This window comes from Acartia tonsa, chromosome 8, assembly GCF_053477335.1.
Source record: "Acartia tonsa isolate MP-2025a chromosome 8, ASM5347733v1, whole genome shotgun sequence".
Taxonomy (NCBI): Eukaryota; Metazoa; Arthropoda; class Copepoda; order Calanoida; family Acartiidae; genus Acartia; species Acartia tonsa.
In genome coordinates this window covers 38,321,005-38,339,441 of record NC_137267.1, presented here as the reverse complement: position 1 = coordinate 38,339,441, position 18,437 = coordinate 38,321,005, and the positions used below count along the sequence as shown (strand labels likewise).

Genomic DNA, 18,437 nt, shown 5'->3' with positions numbered 1-18,437 from the left:
TTGTCTATTTGTTGCAGTGCTAGATCGATTCCTAGATGTATAGGTTTTTGTGATTTTCACAACTCATATTTCTGATAGACGGTTGTAATTTTCAGGGATTGTATTAGTTTTCATTCTTAATACTTCCACTAAATTTCATTGAGATTTGCTTATTGGTTGGGGGGCTGAATTTATTCCTAGATTTTCACGTTATTATATATTTTTAAAAGGTTTTGTGATTTATTTAAATAAGTTAAATGCTTATTTTTTACGACACTACTCTATAGTTTATATAGATCCCAGATTTCCATCCATAACTTTTAAGCTTCGCTACTTAAGGATGTTGTCATCCTTGTTTTTACTTTTTATTTTTAAATAAAAAAATGGGTTTTTGAATTCAACTCCCCCCCCCCTAATCAAGTTTCTCTAGAGGCCTCTAAGAGCAGTCGCTGGTCCTTATAATAGGATATACTTTGTACATAATAACAGAATGTCTGTTTGTTTGAACCAAAGAATCTCGCTAACCACGGAACCGATATGGTTCTCCTTAACAGGATAGCTTCTCATAGGTTTTTGGAAGTTTTATAACTATTTTGGGGAAGAGTATCACCATCCACCCTCCCAAGAGAAATTGACTTTAGAAAAAAAACTACCTCCTCCCCCCAAAAATGAATTTTAATTGCGATTTTAAGTTATTTTTTTTCCAGATGTCTATAAATAACTTATGAGCTTCGCTACTTATGTATGTTGTCATCCATGTTTTTTTTATTGAATTCAACTCTCCCCTCCTCAAGTGCCCCTAGAGGCCTTTAGGAGCGTAGATGCTAGTTCTTTTGAATAGAGTAATAGGATATCTTGTGTCTGTCAGTTCGCTATGGTTCTCCTTTACAGGTAGCTGCTAGTAGACTTAAATGTATTGATAATAGGTAACTAGGAAATTATTTAACTTATTTTTATTAGGAATGTACGTTTTTTGTACGTTTTTTTACTTTTTTTATGTACGTAACGTATTTTTTTTGTGTACGTTCTGTACGTTTTTATTTTCAAAATTGGCTGGCCAGTCTGCATTTAATATGCCAATATGAATAAAACACTAAAGAAGGTGTATCAACTTTTTTTTTATAGCTAGCCGGTTCTTTTAGTAAGTAGTAGATGTAAAATTTTTCATAGAATTCAGATATGCAATCGGTTTTTTTGTAGACCTCTTATTTTTTAAGTAATTTAAGTTTTTTAAAAAAAAATTAAGTCGATTTTTTTAAACCCACGAGAATAAAAACTTTGAACTTAATTTTATTATTTCACAGATAAAAAAATATGGGTTCATATATACCTTTAGAATCAGAAAAATATTACGAATTCATTGTAAGCAAAATTGAAAAAAAAAGTTTACAATATAGTATATAAACTACAATAAAAGGAATTATATGAAAATATCATATTATATTGTACAGGAAACGTCTTAATTCTTGAATTGAGTATAAAAATGGGAAGGGGGTAAAGAGGGGGTAAAAAAGGGAAGACGATAGTGTTGCCTGAACAAAAAACATAATTGGCCATTTGGTTATTTTTTTATTTTTTTACTTTTTTTCAATTTTGCTTACAATGGATTCGTAATATTTTTCTGATTCTAAAGGTATATATGAACCCATGTTTTTTATGTCTGTTTGAGAAAATATTTAGGTCTAAGGTTTTTATTAAACCGAGGTTAAAAAAATAGATTTTTTCAATAATTACTCAACAGAATTTTAAAAGTAAGGTGTCAAATTAAAGATCTTACTATTTTTGTTCTTACTGACCATTTTCTTCTTTTATTTTGTTGCGTTTTAGTACCTTAAAACCGACTTAATTATTTTTTTTAAAAACTTAAATTACTTAAAAAATAAGAGGTCTACAAAAAAACCGATTGCATATCTGAATTCTATGAAAATTTTTACATCTACTACTTACTAAAAGAACCGGCTAGCTATAAAAAAAAAGTTGATACACCTTCTTTGAAGAAAAAACACAATAGATAGTTTAGTTATTAGAGTATTTTTATCCATTTGTTTATGATAGAATGTTCCTTTTGATTTTAAACCTTTAATGATGATTTCTATAATGATAAGAAATAATTGAAAAAGCGTAGCAACTGCAATATTATTAACTTAAAGTCAGAACGTTCGTTAATTAACATTTTGTTTTTTTAACACTAAATTTTAATTGTTCTAAAACTTGATTTTTGAAATTTCGATTTTTGAAATCTTGATTTCTAGAATAATTAGGCACAATGTATTTAGAGTTTATTTATACATGAATTTATAAACTTACAAAATTGTCTATTCCAAAAATATTCAAAAAATTTGATTAACTTTATTTTATAGTATGGGATTATCAATGATTTCTGCTATAAGGTAAGTGCAATGTTTAATGTTTATTCCAGTATGGCTCCAAAACCGACTAATATCCTCCGGATTAGAACCGGTTCTCAGCCAAATTGAAAATTATGTATAGCATCGTATTACAGACAATTTTCCACGAATATTAAAATCGTGAGATTAATACCCTCGTGGCTAACTAAACTTGTTTTATTCTTAATTTTTTTTTATTTTGATATCCGCGGAAACTATCTATAACACGCTGCGATAAAAAATATTATGACTGTTTCGGAACGCATGCCTTGCCGTTCTCGAAATCTTATCTCCAAGCCCTCCAAATGACCAACATAGCGAAGTTTACAAATGTGTATTTATTACCATGAAAACAGTGAGTCTAAAACAAAAATATAAAAATTAATTACATAATATTAATGGTTTATTATTTTTGTAAGATCGAGGTTGCGTGATTTCAATTTAATTAAAAATATAAAATTTCTAAAAAACTTTAAATTGGCACGAAACATATTAAATAGCATCAGAAATTGATAATTTTAGATTCAAATGATCAATAAAATTAAGGAAAATATTCGTATGTCAAAAGTTAGCAGTTAAATGGTCTATTTGTTGAAAAATTAATGTTTTAAATTTCTTCGTAAAAATATACCATACTACGCTTATTATTAAGAATTAAAGATAAATTCTTACCACATATGATGTCAAACTAAGCAGGAAGGCTTATTTGAGATCTTCCACGGATTAGAGCGCATGTATATTCAACCAATACATTATTTTCATTCACGTAGCTCTTCACATGGGAATCATCAAAGGAAAAATGCGCGGCTTCTTGTTTGTTTACAAGCGACGCGCGGAGATAGTTAGGAATGCCGCGTAACACACTCATTCTCTGGTGTAAGGAAAAGGGAATTAATGGGTTCGAACTTGCCAGGGAATACAAGAAAAATCATTCCAACACACACCCGTCTAGTCACTGGGAATCGAACACAATAACTCATCTTAGCATCATGCGTGCAGACAGTGTCCACAAAATCATAATCTCATAACGCATAAATTACAAGAGTTTAAAATGGCATGGCCATCAGGCCTAAAATTAATTATGGTAACTTACGAACACCACAATAACTCAAACCGACTCCACTACCACATAAGGATAGGAATAAGGAATGGGAAAAGCATTCAACATTCATGAAATGCACATTTACCACTCACACATCTCATTATATCATGGCCTCATAATCTCAATTAAAGTTAGAATTACAGACCATGTAATTGCAAATACATGAATTAATAATCAATAGTACCTAAACTTTGATTAGGTACCTACATAATAATAGGCAAATGATTTTTATATTAAAAATCGCATCAATAATTAAATAATCAACTCAAACTTTTAAATCAAAAGAAAGAAAGATTAAATAATGACATTTTTTTTTTTTCTACTAAATCTTTTTGCTAGAAAAGAAAAGTAAAATTTCATAAAAAACTTCTCAAAAATTAGCAAAGATCCTTAAATCTAACATGTTTTAATAAAATAGATACTTAAATCTAAATAAAATATGACTGTAAAAAAAATCATCAAACATCGGAAAATTAAAATTTCATAATTTTAAATCTTCGTGAATCAAAATTGCGTAAAATAAAATTGCACTTGAAATATGCAAATTAAATTACCAAAATAAAACAAAAGCTCAATTATAAGAAAAGAACTTCTCTAAATGCTGAGTTTGCAATTTCTCTCTGTTTTAAGAAGAAAGCAACTTGTACATATTCATACAGTCAAAATTAAGGCAATTTGGGGCCTCAGTTAGAATGAACCCCTCAAGATACAAACTAACCAATCTTTCAAATATTAATAATGCCATGTTCCAGCTATCCTGACGGACGTTATGTCTTTCCATCACAATTTTTTGATACTGCATAATTTCCGACAGGATTTCTGGCGCAGGGCTCCATCAACTGAAAATAAACATAATTAGTGATGTTTAAATCAAATCAAAAATTAAAAGAATCATGAATAATTCAAGAAACTTTAAAATCATCAATCAAAGCAATCGAAATAAAATTATCTTATGCTTTAGTTTTGCCGTTCTGTAGTATGTCTGGCCGAGGTAACAGAGCTAAGATACACTATAGAGCGGTCTTATTAAGCTTAAATCTTCGAACTCAAAGAATCTACTTAATTCAAGGCGAAAAAAATCTGCATTTTTCTTTAGGTACATCGGTTAAAAGGTAAATAGAAATAATTTTAATATATATGTAATATTAAATTATCTATGTGATTATAATAAATCTTAAAAAAAATATTTGTATGATGTAAAAAAATCTCATTGTGTTACTTTTTTTATCATATCGAATTTCAATCAAACAAGGATAAAAATGTTCGTATTTGCGTAGGTACCTAGGAAAATTTCCGCGAAAAAAATCCCTGGTCCCGGAGAGACTTAAATCATTGAAAAAACTTGCGTAAACGTATAAATAACTTAAGTTTGCATTTCAAATGAAAAAATCTTGCGTCGATTTGAAAGTTTAAACGAAAATGCGTCAAAATTTGCGTTTTTTGTCTTTCGAAAAAAATATCTGATAAATCTACCGTAAAAATAAAATTCAAAGTTAAACAAGAACGATACTTATACTAAACTTCGGGTAGATTGATCTTGAGCAGACGTCTTGCGGAAGTCTCGTTACTCGTGGCGGCTGCGTCATCTGATAATTTGTACTTGCAAACCACGGTCCTCCCACCTGGGCGCACTTCTTCCACACGCCCCAATCTGAACTTCTTCATCAAACTTGTGCTATCGTCGATCAGCACCACGTCTCCCGGCTCGAGCAGCACCTTGTTGCTGCGCCACTTGACGGACTTGAGTAGCTCAGGCATGAGCTGCTCCTTGTACACCTGATGGAACTGACGGGTCAACTCCTCCAAGTTCTCCAGCCTCCTGGTGATGGGCTCTTTACAACCTGTCTCGAAGGTGCAGATTGCATCGTTGGTCCTGCCGCCTAACAGATCAGCAGGTGAAATTATTCTCCAGCAATTGACGTCATCTCCTTGGGTGGCATAGGTCAATGGCTTAGAATTCAAGACTCTTGCAGTCTCAGCACACAACACCAATAAATCATTGAAGGTTACAGTAGCACCAGCCAACTTCTTGTTCAACACACGCTTGACCAGCCCAACCTGCCTCTCCACAGTACCTACGAACGAGTGTGCTGCAGTGGGCACAAGATGCCATTCAAAATGCATCCTGGTATCCTTCAAAAGTTCATCCATAATTCGTTTGGCACCAGCCATATTGGTGCCTCTGTCTGTAGTAACCCTTCTAGGCATATTGTAAAACGCCTGAAGTTTTCTCAAGCCGACCAGCACGGCTTCAGTTGAATAATCGGTCAACACGTCAACAAACACAGCCTGTGTGAATCTACAGGCCACAATCAACAACCAAACTTTGTACTTGGTCTTTGAACTCCTGGTGCCAACGCCAGGCTTCGTAACTTCTATCGGCCCCGCAAGGTCCATATGCACCTCCTTGAAGGGCACAGAGGGCTCGACACAATCTGGCAGAATATTAGCAATTGCGGGACTCGAACGCTTGGCATATTCAATGGAACATGCAGCACAACTCTTGACCACTTTCATAGCCTCCATGCGGCCATGTGTGATCCATGCATACCTGCGGCTTTGCGCCAACGTCTTACGATGGCCTCCATGCCCCAATTCATCGTGGGACTGTTGAAGGATAAGCCGCGCCAGCCTGTTGTGGCGGCTGAGCAAGACAACACCTGGGCTGTCCTTCATAATCTTCCTGGGGCCTCCAGCAGCGGCCTCAAGAGCCTCATCTCCTCTCCCGGACATTTTTAATATTGTAAATGTCCTAAGAGGAAAACATCCATCATGACCCACTATGGGCCAACAAACCTGGACCTTGTGATGATAGGGTTGAAGGGAGTCGAATTTCCCCTTGGCGTCCATGGTCATCTCCTTCTCTTGGTTGAAGGAAGTCAAAAACAAGTCACAAACAGAATCCATGTATGTATTTGTGAAAGTATAGTTCTCATAATACCTAGAACTATCATTGTTGCTAACACCATCCTCAATTGTTGCAACGCCACGTTTCTTGACAAGCAGCATTTTAAAGCAGTTGGCAGCCTTAAGAACTGCGGCCACATTCCTCCTTGCCTGCCTGTAGGTCCTTCTTGCCAGGGACCTCCAGAAATCATTGTCCACCACCTGTGTGAACATTACCTTGAGCTTCGCCATCTTGGGATTTAGCTCGCTCTCGGGAATGGATGCATTTACCTCACCCGCCGTCTTAACGGGCCACTGGTCCTGTTCCAGGCGCAACCAGCTTGGACCATCCTGATATGTAGATCCAGGTTGTAGATCCTCAATCGTACACAAACCACGCGTCGCCAGGTCGGCGATGTTGTGTTGGGTTGGAACCCATCTCCAATCTTCAGGGCTCGTCAACTGTTGTATCTCGGAAACACGATGACTGTTGAAAACATTTAGCATGACACTGTCACTGGATAATTGAGCCAGGGCACAGCTGCTATCACTAAAAAATACTTTGCCAGAAATGTTGAAAGGTAGGGCTCTGACAACAGTATCCACAAGCCTTGCCAAAATTAGACAACTAAGCATTTCTAACCTTGGTATAGACTCTATCTTCACTGGTGCGACACGTGACTTGGCGCAACACAAAACTACATCATATCCTCCAGGAACTGGCCATCTCAGGTAGGTGATGGCTGCATAGGCCTGGTTAGATGCATCGCAGAAACCAACAAGCATTGGAAGCCCCAACGGCTTATCAGGAACCATCGAACGTCTGAACGACACATTTCCAAGTGCCGAACGGTCCTGGAGGCTGGACACGAGCTCCGACCTCAACTCTCCAGGTATAACATCATCCCAGTTGCATCCATGTATGCAAACTGAGCGCAGACAAAGCTTGGATTTAAGCAGCAATGGCGCTGCTAGACCCATTGGGTCATACAATTGTTGCACAATTCTCCAAACTTCACGTTTAGTTATCAACTCAGGTAGACTTCTCCAGAGGTCCTCCAGGTCCAGATCCTCTAGTAACTTTCTACCCTTAATCTTCTCGCCGTGGTTGGCTCTGACAGGTAGGAACAACTTATCCTGTTTAGGGTCCCAAACAAGGCCCAGAACTTTTACACTGTCAACATCATCTCCAGAATAAACAACAGATTTAAACTTGAAATTGCCAGGTGCAATCATATCTTCCAGCTCTTGGACCAGCTGGACAGCTTCAGGTTTACTGTTATGACCACTCAAACAGTCATCCACGTAAGTACAAGTCTCCAATTTGACCGATGGAGGATCTTGATACAAAATAAATTCAGAGCTGAGTGGTTGCTGAACATCTCTCCACACATCCTGCTGGGCTACAACGTCACAACCTCTAATCTTCTCAGATCCATAAACATCTTGAACATCCTGCTGGGAACGTCCACCAAAAATACGACCAGTGAGTCTGAGGGCGGTCACGGCCATATCGCCGGCCAAGGCCTCACCAAAGTTGATGGTTTTGGTGAGGTAGACCTCCGGCTCTCCATCAACTGTATCAGCGAAAAAAACACGTTTCAGCTGAGAATCTTCATAGGTAGCTAATAATGAATTGTAGAACTTCTGAATATCAGCCACGAATGCACACTTATAACTTCTGAACCGGATAAGATTGTGCATCAGAGTATATAATGGAACTGGGCCGTCCATCATAATACTATTGAGGCTTAGCCCCTTGCAGCAGAGGCTAGAATTGGCGCATATCCTCAACGGCGTGGAAATAGACTCTTTATATGCGCAGACTAGGCTCGAATAATACACGGGCTTAGTATAAGCTAAGTCTTCTGGCGAAGCTTTCTGATACACTCCACGAGACACAGCTTCTTGGAACACCTGGCAGAAGGTGTCGTATTCACCTTTTTTGACCATCCTCTGCCGGTCACGTAAGCAGATTTTGTACGCCTGCTCAGAATTATCAAACAACACACTTGGCGGCTGCTTGTAAGGATATGAGGCCGTCCAAATATGGTTCTCAAGATCTAATGTCAGACCTTCTTCAATCAGCTGCCGCTTACGCACGTCCAAGGCGGACTGCCCGGCGGCTATGGCGGCGCAATGACGGCAGTTCTTACAACCGCTGCACATTGATGGCGGCTGTATTCCCAAACTTTCAGTACTCAGGAACTCCATCTTGCTGACCTCCAACTTCACAGCTTTACAGGCGACAGGATTAGCAACAGTCCTGCCATCTGCAGACACAACTAAATAGCCTGTACCAAATAAGCTTCTGTACAGTCTAGAATCACCAACCATTTTATCTGCACACGGGAACATAGCTGGTGTTAAATGGCCGATAAGAATATCAATCTTACCGTCGACCATAGAAAAATTATCAGGCTTCATGTTGAAAATGTCGGCGGCGGCTGTAGGATCAATTGAACGCAACCCTTCCTCAGTACCAATGCTGGGCACTACCGCCGCCTCCAGAATATGTGAATTCCGGTTGCGGTCAACCAAACAAATCTTGACTGTAGGACATGCTTGGCTCTTTCCATCTGCCAGAGAAATAGTAGCTGTGCGACCAGTTGATGGCAACTCTAACTTCTTGGCAATACTTCTAGAAATCAACGTCAAATTTGCTCCAGAGTCCCACATGGCACTGACGGTGACTTGACGTTTGTCAGCCGCCAATGCCGTGAGCTGCTGCAACATCAGCATAAAATTGTTCTTGCTAAACAATTGTGATTCATACACTGCCGCAACTTGTCCACCAGCAACAGATTCGTGTAACAATGAATTATGAGGCTGGTTGCAACTGTCTATGGTACAGCTGCCAAGTTTATCGGCTCTGGGACAATCGGCCACCCGATGCCCTTTTTGTAAGCAGAGCAAACAGGCGCCTATCTTCTTGATGAAGACTTTGCGTTCAGGAACAGACATATCCCTAAACTTGGAGCACTTAAACAACAGGTGATCAGAGTTACAACCTTCCGACGGGCAAGGCTGTTTCTTCTTGGTCTTAGCTGGAGACCCAGGTTTACCAACGGCTGTAGCTGCGGCCGCAGGATTACCTTTCTTCTTGGAGGGGGTGTCTACATCGATTGAACACCTCATCAAAATGGCGCCACGCTGTTCCTCTATAATCTTCAACAGCTTAGGAATATTTGGGGTATCCATCGAGCCCAACGCCAGGTTGAGCTTGTCTTGAAAATCACGTGGCAACTTCTTGGATAACATCTCCAGAAGGATCACGGTCAACCACTGGCTTGTGGTGACTTCCTCATCATCATCATCTTTAGTCAGCTGCTCGAGCTGGCTAACTGCACCACCAAACTCTGCTAAGACTGTCACAATCTGGTTGGAGTCCGACGGTTTAGGCTTCTTCTCCCATTGGTTGAAAAGGCAGAGCATCTGACGTGTTTTGGACTTAAAACGTGCGTCGAGGTAAGCCCATTGAGATTCATGCGATTGAATCTGAATTAACTGAAGTCTCAACTCTTTATTTTTGCAAACCTTTTCACTGCTCAACAATAACTGTAAATATGACGGGTCCTGTCCTACGGTAAGCTTTTTAAAATTGTCCTTGAAACTTACGTAGGCTGACTCTGAGCCGTCAAAGCTTGGAAGAAGGCGTTCGTCGACACGATTCATATATCCTGGCGCGAATATAGAACCGGTGCCGAACTGTGGTGTGCCAAATGGCGACACAAATGGCGATGCTGTCGAAGCACCCGCCGTCGTTGTAGGCAGCTTCACAGGTTCAAGCTTAACCTCAGCCAGCCGTTTCATCAAAGCAGACAAAGTGTTTATAATTGGTTCTGGTAAGGGAAAGTATGACCCTTTAATGACTTTCACAATCTTTAAGCATCGATCATATAGTTCAGCCTTATGGTCAGGCAAATTATCACCAACTAAATCAACAACACTTTGAATGTCACTAAGCTCCTCCATAGCATCTAGAGCATTTTTCAGAGCGTTATAATCCTTTTGCACAGTAATTATATTAGAATAAATGTCACTAAACTCCTCAAGCTCTTGGATTCTCACACCAAGCTTGCTAAAACCGACCATGATGCTATCGAATGTCTCGAACTTGTCATGGACAAGGATTGACTCCTTAGTGAAATGTCTAACATCAAGCTCTGAAGATTCACTGACCAACTTCATCACTTTATTTAGTTCACTGGTTAGGGCCTCGACGGCTGGGCGCAGCCGCAATCCCAGTTGAGCGCCTTTATTCTTTTTAGGACCCATGATTGTCACAAAAATTAACTGTACTGATTATGATTATAATAATGCGTGGTAAGGTATCACAACCAACACATTCACAAAACTTCACAGATATTTTCTTAGCCGCATCTGTTCTGTCTTGTTTTCATTGTTTCGGAACGCATGCCTTGCCGTTCTCGAAATCTTATCTCCAAGCCCTCCGAATGACCAACATAGCGAAGTTTACAAATGTGTATTTATTACCATGAAAACAGTGAGTCTAAAACAAAAATATAAAAATTAATTACATAATATTAATGGTTTATTATTTTTGTAAGATCGAGGTTGCGTGATTTCAATTTAATTAAAAATATAAAATTTCTAAAAAACTTTAAATTGGCACGAAACATATTAAATAGCATCAGAAATTGATAATTTTAGATTCAAATGATCAATAAAATTAAGGAAAATATTCGTATATCAAAAGTTAGCAGTTAAATGGTCTATTTGTTGAAAAATTAATGTTTTAAATTTCTTCGTAAAAATATACCATACTACGCTTATTATTAAGAATTAAAGATAAATTCTTACCACATATGATGTCAAACTAAGCAGGAAGGCTTATTTGAGATCTTCCACGGATTAGAGCGCATGTATATTCAACCAATACATTATTTTCATTCACGTAGCTCTTCACATGGGAATCATCAAAGGAAAAATGCGCGGCTTCTTGTTTGTTTACAAGCGACGCGCGGAGATAGTTAGGAATGCCGCGTAACACACTCATTCTCTGGTGTAAGGAAAAGGGAATTAATGGGTTCGAACTTGCCAGGGAATACAAGAAAAATCATTCCAACACAATGACCAAGAATGGATATTGTTAAAAAAGATAAAATGGTAAGTTTATTTGAACTGTTCACCTATATTGTTCTAATTCTTTCTTCCAAATATTTTTGTAATGACTCGTTATCTTACTTTACCCATGGGTAGCCAGTCTAACAATCAATTCTAGAAAAAATCACGAAACCTTTTAAAGTACTTTGGAAGTATATTTTGTTTTTTCATATAACTGAAGAGGGGTGGCTAAAAAGGGGAGGAAAAGGGAAAGGGATTTGAGGGGAAATTTTCCTTTAGAATTGTTTGTCAGAATATCATTCCCTTGTCCTAGACTTTACCCTTTTGTGTGTCTTTGTGGGTACATAGCACTTGTACTACTAGAAAAAAATTAATCAATCGTAAAAAGCAAGTCAAAAACAAACTAGTAATTATTTCATCTTTTTTACATTTCATAAAAAAACTGTGTATTTGAGAGTAATTATTTGTTAATGTGATTGATTTGACGGCCATAGGATTCTAGAAAGAGATGTAAATTAGTTTTGTGCTGTCATTACTTTACCCACAGTAAGAGTGTCTGGGCCCGATACTTAAATAATAAATGAAAAAATAACTGTCCCAAACAACTAATTCCAGTAGTGGGGACCTTTTTTGTATGCTAGCAAATTTTTATGAGCCGAAGCCTTAAACTCTAACGTCTCTATAGACGGGTATGAACCTAAGGTGAAAGGTCTTAACAAATATCCTAAAGTCATTAATGTCTGTACATCCAATAAGATCTCTGAAACCAGTATGCATACTTGTTGGGATTCAATTAAGGGTCTAATTTTGTACAATATATCATGTGATGTACATATGGTTTTTTTATTCAAGTAATTTTAATGTATCCCACAAAGGGAGGGGACGTTGGTCTGTTTATTACAACAGTCCTCAAAGATTTATGGTAACGTTTTCTTATTCGTTGGGTCAAAGATTTTGGGGACTTTATGGAATTTTGATTAGTCGGTTCATAAAATTAAGTGTCCAAATGTTTCAACCACGAATTTTCATTCACAGAATTGATAATTTTGTGTAACATCATTGGGGATGTACATTAGTTTATGGCCATTTTCTTATCCCTTTAGATCCCTGATTGTATTGAGACATGTATGGCCGATTGTTTTTAAGGATTGACTTCTGAATCATAATTAGTCTTCTCATTAGTTTTACTACAATATATATAAAAACGAATATTAACTTCAAAAAAATTTCTATGATTAACCCTTAACAGTCGGGCCCATTATTAAGTCTTAATTTTATGTCATACCAATATCTAAGAAGACATTTAGTTATAGCCCTCTATATTTCACACACTTAAAATGAGTTAGAAAAAAAAACCTTTAAGGGTCAAAGGTTAAATAAATGATCGTTTATATAAGCAGGAATTTTAAAGGACTAAACAATGGACAAAAATATCATAAAAAAAACGTTGCGAAACCAATGGTTAGGGCAAGGCAAGCACACGAACGAATATCTTCCATTTTACAACCAGTAGTATTTAGAGTTGTGCGTGAGTCCACAGATGTTCCTGTGGATATGAGGATTGGGGTTCATAGCGGCAATGTTCTCTGTGGAATCATTGGTAAGTTTTTTTTTACTTTAGCTTTATATCTTCATAATTACCTATAAATTAGTAAATAAGAGACACTTTTCAAAAACTATTAAAAACAAAAAAATATTTGATGATAGATTCAAATTTTTTTTTATAATTACCAGGTTTAAAGAAATGGCAGTATGATGTTTGGAGTGATGATGTTACAACAGCCAACTATATGGAACAACAAGGTGTACCTGGGTAAGCTTTATAGTTTGGAGTGATGATGTTACAACAGCCAACTATATGGAACAACAAGGTGTACCTGGGTAAGATTTATAGTTTGGAGTGATGATGTTACAACAGCAAGCTATATGGAACAACAGGGTGTACCTGGGTAAGATTTATAGTTTGGAGTGATGATGTTACAACAGCAAGCTATATGGAACAACAGGGTGTACCTGGGTAAGATTTATAGTTTGGAGTGATGATGTTACAACAGCTAGCTATATGGAACAACAAGGTTTACCTGGGTAAGATTTATAGTTTGGAGTGATGATGTTACAACAGCTAACTATATGGAACAACAGGGTGTGCCTGGGTAAGATTTATAGTTTGGAGTGATTATGTTACAACAGCTAACTATATGGAACAACAGGGTGTACCTGGGTAAGATTTATAGTTTGGAGTGATGATGTTACAACAGATAACTATATAGTGTAATTTCCAAGTAATAATAAATTCATATTCTAGACATGTTCATATAACAGAAGCAACCCTGTCCCAACTCAAAGGAATGTATGAGGTAAACTTTTAATTACAGAACATCACAAAAGAGAAAAATGCATTTGTTTAAAAAGTGAAAGAAGGAAAGTTCAATGGTAGAAAGTTTGATATTCTGCTTTTAATTTGATTTGTATGTATTAGATTTTTCGGGGAAATTAATTTTATTTGACTTTCTTATTCGCTTTGGCTAAATATCGTTTGTTGTTATTGTATCAATATAATTTTAAATTATATATAGTATCAAACAACGTTTTATGAAAACATTATCTAAAACTAGCAGTTGTTTGAACTTTCAATCAATAATTTAAAACCTTAAAACCACAGAACGGTCTTTTTGTTTATAAGTGCAGATTTTCAGTTGTCATAAAATAAAGCATACTATAGAGAAAATGTGGTATCTCCCCTTACTTTCCCAGCTATAGAGTAGCTTCGCTTTCCAGCTTTAAGCCCATTATTGTTGATTTCCCCTTGAAGGATGTAACTGTATATTTTGATCAATAATGTTGACTAGCCTCTTCCCAAATGCAGGGAAGAGACTAGCCTGGCCTAATTATCATGTTTATGTTATATATATTTGCCATGTAATACTGATTTAATATGTATCCCTAATTCCATGCTATTGATTTTATCATGTAAAGGAACACAGTAATAGTGTCTGGCTGATTATGACGTAACAAAAAAAATTAGCCAATGAGAGGCCACCATAAATTTTACCATTGGTCAATAACGACCTCTCATTGGATAATTTTTTTGTTACGTCATAATCAGTCAGACACTATTACTGTGTTCCATGTAAAGTAGTTAGTATCCTTAGGACTTTATTCTAATAAAAATCATTCAATCCTGTTTGAATTATATGGTTATACATAGAGAAGCGAAGCTTCTCTATCATCTAAGGTTGCCGTATGTCTGCTCACGCACCCGTAATTCCGGACTCACGAGGCTGATACACCTGGCCTCTACCACAAAAATATGCGAAAATTCATGGATCACGCAAACTATTTTTTAGAACTTTTTCTTTCAATTCCAGCCTTTTATCTTCAATACCAGCCGAGAAATCATTTATAACCCCAAAACGTTAGGGTTAACTGTGGACAGGCATTATTTCTATTATAAATAATTTATTAAAACTTTTTTTATTTTAATTTTTACCATCCTTGTTTTTTGGATATAGAATATATGAGGATATTATAGCAGGGCAACAATTGCATGTCGTCAATTTAGGTTGCTAACATGGAACTCCCTTATTTGTCAGTTCGTTCATACAGAAGGAGGGGAGATTATGGGGTAAAGGGAATGAAAGAGGGAATAATTTTAGCCCGCTGCGAGTTTCACTTTATTAAGAGTACATGACAATCTGCTGGTGCAAGATGAAAGAAATAATAATTTTATTATTTAGGTTGAAGCATATTTGACAGAGCCAGTAAAAACTTACCTTATTGTCCCGTCACAGGTTGGAAAAAATATATTTCTCTCAACTTTTAAAATAGTTTTTTTTTCAAAAATAACTTAATCTGACCTAAAAATATATATAAAAAAAACTAGAATCTTACCGCCATTTATTTTATTTATTTGAAAATACTAAACTGATCCATATCCTTTACAATTTCTTAAGCTACCATAAAATTTTTATATTTAGGATTTTTCCCATTATTATTAATAAAAAATGAATGGAGGTATGTGGATATTATGACAGAGGAAAAATTTTCGTAACATGGAACTCATTTATTGGTCAGTTTGTTCATCCAGTAAAAAGGGGGAGGGGCTAGAGGGTAGAAGGGGGGAATCGTTATTTCAGCCCGGTTTGAGTTTAACTTTATTAGAGAACATAAAATTTGGTGTAAGATCCAAGTAGTATTAAATCCATTACAAAATGTTAAAAATCAATTGTTTACAGGTCAATGACACAGAAGATTGTACAAGATTATGCGGTAAAAATTTTCATGTTCATTTGAAAGACAGTTGACCTCGGATTCGAAAATTTTTATCTAATCGAAGCTACTTACTTTGTCTCGGAACGATGTACTGCAGTATTAAGTTTATTAAGTATATATATTCGGGTTAGGTAAAGATATGTACATACAATTAAGCCCCCCGCAGGAGTTAGGCCTTTGATAAAAACCTATAATATAGTTTAAATAGACTAAGTTAAGTGTCCACTTTGACGTTTCTCACTCCTGCGTTTGTCCTTGGACCTTTATTAGCTCAAATAATAGTTCATCTTTATTTGTTTTTAGCCTCCCCAACTTGGATAAGTACGGATAAAAATATTAACAAGATGAATTATAGTATATTTATATTTGTTTATAGCCTCTCCAACTTGGATAAGTACGGATAAAAATATTAACAAGATGAATCATAGTATATTTATATTTGTTTATAGCCTCTCCAACTTGGATAAGTATGGATAAAAATATTAACAAGATGAATTATAGTATATTTATATTTGTTTCTAGCCTCTCCAACATGGATAAGTAGGGATAAAAATATTAACAAGATGAATTATAGTATATTTATATTTGTTTATAGCCTCTCGAACTTGGATAAGTACGGATAAAATATGAACAAGAACAATTCTAGTATATCTATAAATATTTGTTTCCAGCCACCCCAACATGGATAAGTACGGATAAAAATATTTACAAGATAAATTATAGTATATTTATATTTGTTTCTAGCCTCTCTAACTTGGATAAGTATGGATGAAAATATGAACAAGAAGAATTATAATATATTTATATTTGTTTCTAGCCTCTCCAACATGGATAAGTACGGATAAAAATATGAACAAGAAGAATTATAATATACTAGCGGCTTCGCCCCTAGCCTCTAGGGACTTTGCCCCAAAAGGTAATTAAAGAAAAAAATGATGCCCCCACAAATTTTAAATAATTTTAAAAAAATTGAGAGGGGATTTTTTTCATTTTTTTGGGGGTTGGGGGTGTCCCACCCCCAAGAAAATAGTCTAAAACCACCACAGGACCAGTAGGTATATTCCCTGAAGAGTAGAATCCGATCGGTTCAGTGGTTACCAAGATCTTAAGGGACGGACAGACAGACGGACAGACATCATTCTACTTTGCATTATAGATTTATATTTGTTTCTAGCCTCTCCAACATGGATAAGTACGGATAAAAATATGAACATGAAGAATTATAGTATATTTGTATTTGTTTCTAGCCTCCCCAACATGGATAAGTACAGATGAAAATATGAACAAGAAGAATTATAGTATATTTATATTTGTTTATAGCCTCTCCAACATGGATAAGTACGGATAAAAATATGAACAAGAAGAATTATAATATATTTATATTTGTTTCTAGCCTCTCCAACATGCATAAGTACGAATAAAAATATTAACAAGATGAATTATAGTATATTTATATTTGTTTCTAGCCTCTCCAACATAGATAAGTACAGATAAATATATGATGAAGAAGAATTATAGTATATTTATATTTGTTTATAGCCTCTCCAACATGGATAAGTACGGATAAAAATATGAACAAGAAGAATGCAAAAATGTTCAGGTAATTGCAGAAATAAATGGACATAAAAAAAATAAGGGGATATAATGAATATATATATTGTCAAGCACAAGTTAATGTTCAACAGCAAAAAATATCATTATGTATGATTGTTGGTTATTTTGTGGCTATTCAAAGCAAAGATTTTAAGAGACGACTGGTTTCCTCAAAGGCTATTGATGAAATTGTGCCCTTTGTAATTTGTAAAGAATTGTAATTGTAGTTTATTCAAACCATGTTGCAGATAATTAAATTTAGGGTCCTACCCCAAACGTAGGAGTCCCAAACGTCGGAGTGGACAAACGCAGGAGTCCCAAACGCAGGAGTCCCAAACATCGGAGTGGACAAACGTAGGAGTGGGACAAACATCGGAGTGGACAAACGTCAGAGTGGACATTGCTTAAGTAAAACCTAGAAGTGTCCGCTATTTTAATAATATGACAATTTTGAAATTTTTAATACCCCTGTCTACAAAATAATGACTATGGCCGCAGTGCTCGGCCCCCTAACCTGCCTAGCTGTAGCGCTCGGCCCCCTGGCCTATAATCTAACCTAACCTAACTAAGAAAAATAACGAGACCGAGGGGGGTTGTATAAAAAAAATTAAAATTCAAAAAAAATTCAAAATTCAAAAAAACTTCAAAATTCAAAAAAAATTTAAAATTAAAAAAAAATTCATAATTGAAAAAAAATTTGGGACTCCTGTGTTTGTCCCAAAAATCCTGCGTTAGTCCACTCTGACGTTTGTCCCACTCCTGCGTTTGTCCCACTCCGACGTTTGGGACTCCTGCGTTTGTCAACTCTGATGTTTTTCCACTCCTACGTTTGGGACTCCTAGTGCCGTGCGGTAAGGGTGGGAGAGGGGCATCAACAACCCCCTAAAATTAAAAATTGAGAACGCCTGCCTTCCCATTTTTTCACCCCCTAAAAATATTAAACCCTCTGCATGCTGAATTGGCGTACACGACACTGTTTGAATTTAATGAGTTAAGAGCCCATGCCTTTGGCATCTCGGGGCTAAAATATTGGTTTTAATCTTATAATTGTACACTTTATATCCGCGGAAAGCTGTTAATAATACGATACGAGAAAAAAACAATTTAGACTCAGGAAATTTATCAATAGA

At 36.2% G+C, this 18,437-nt stretch overlaps 1 protein-coding gene across 1 annotated transcript in view; it reads left to right on the top strand.

Annotated features, from left to right (window-relative positions):
- Positions 1 to 18,437, top strand: part of LOC145326603 (adenylate cyclase type 1-like) — an 82,389-nt gene that overhangs the window by 39,423 nt on the left and 24,529 nt on the right. Inside the window, exons 14-20 of the mRNA XM_080169974.1 lie at positions 2,340 to 2,369; positions 12,963 to 13,042; positions 13,177 to 13,255; positions 13,748 to 13,799; positions 15,180 to 15,233; positions 15,678 to 15,711; positions 17,254 to 17,314. Of these exons, the coding sequence (XP_080026100.1) occupies positions 2,340 to 2,369; positions 12,963 to 13,042; positions 13,177 to 13,255; positions 13,748 to 13,799; positions 15,180 to 15,233; positions 15,678 to 15,711; positions 17,254 to 17,314 (390 nt within the window). The remainder of the gene's footprint in view (positions 1 to 2,339; positions 2,370 to 12,962; positions 13,043 to 13,176; positions 13,256 to 13,747; positions 13,800 to 15,179; positions 15,234 to 15,677; positions 15,712 to 17,253; positions 17,315 to 18,437) is intronic.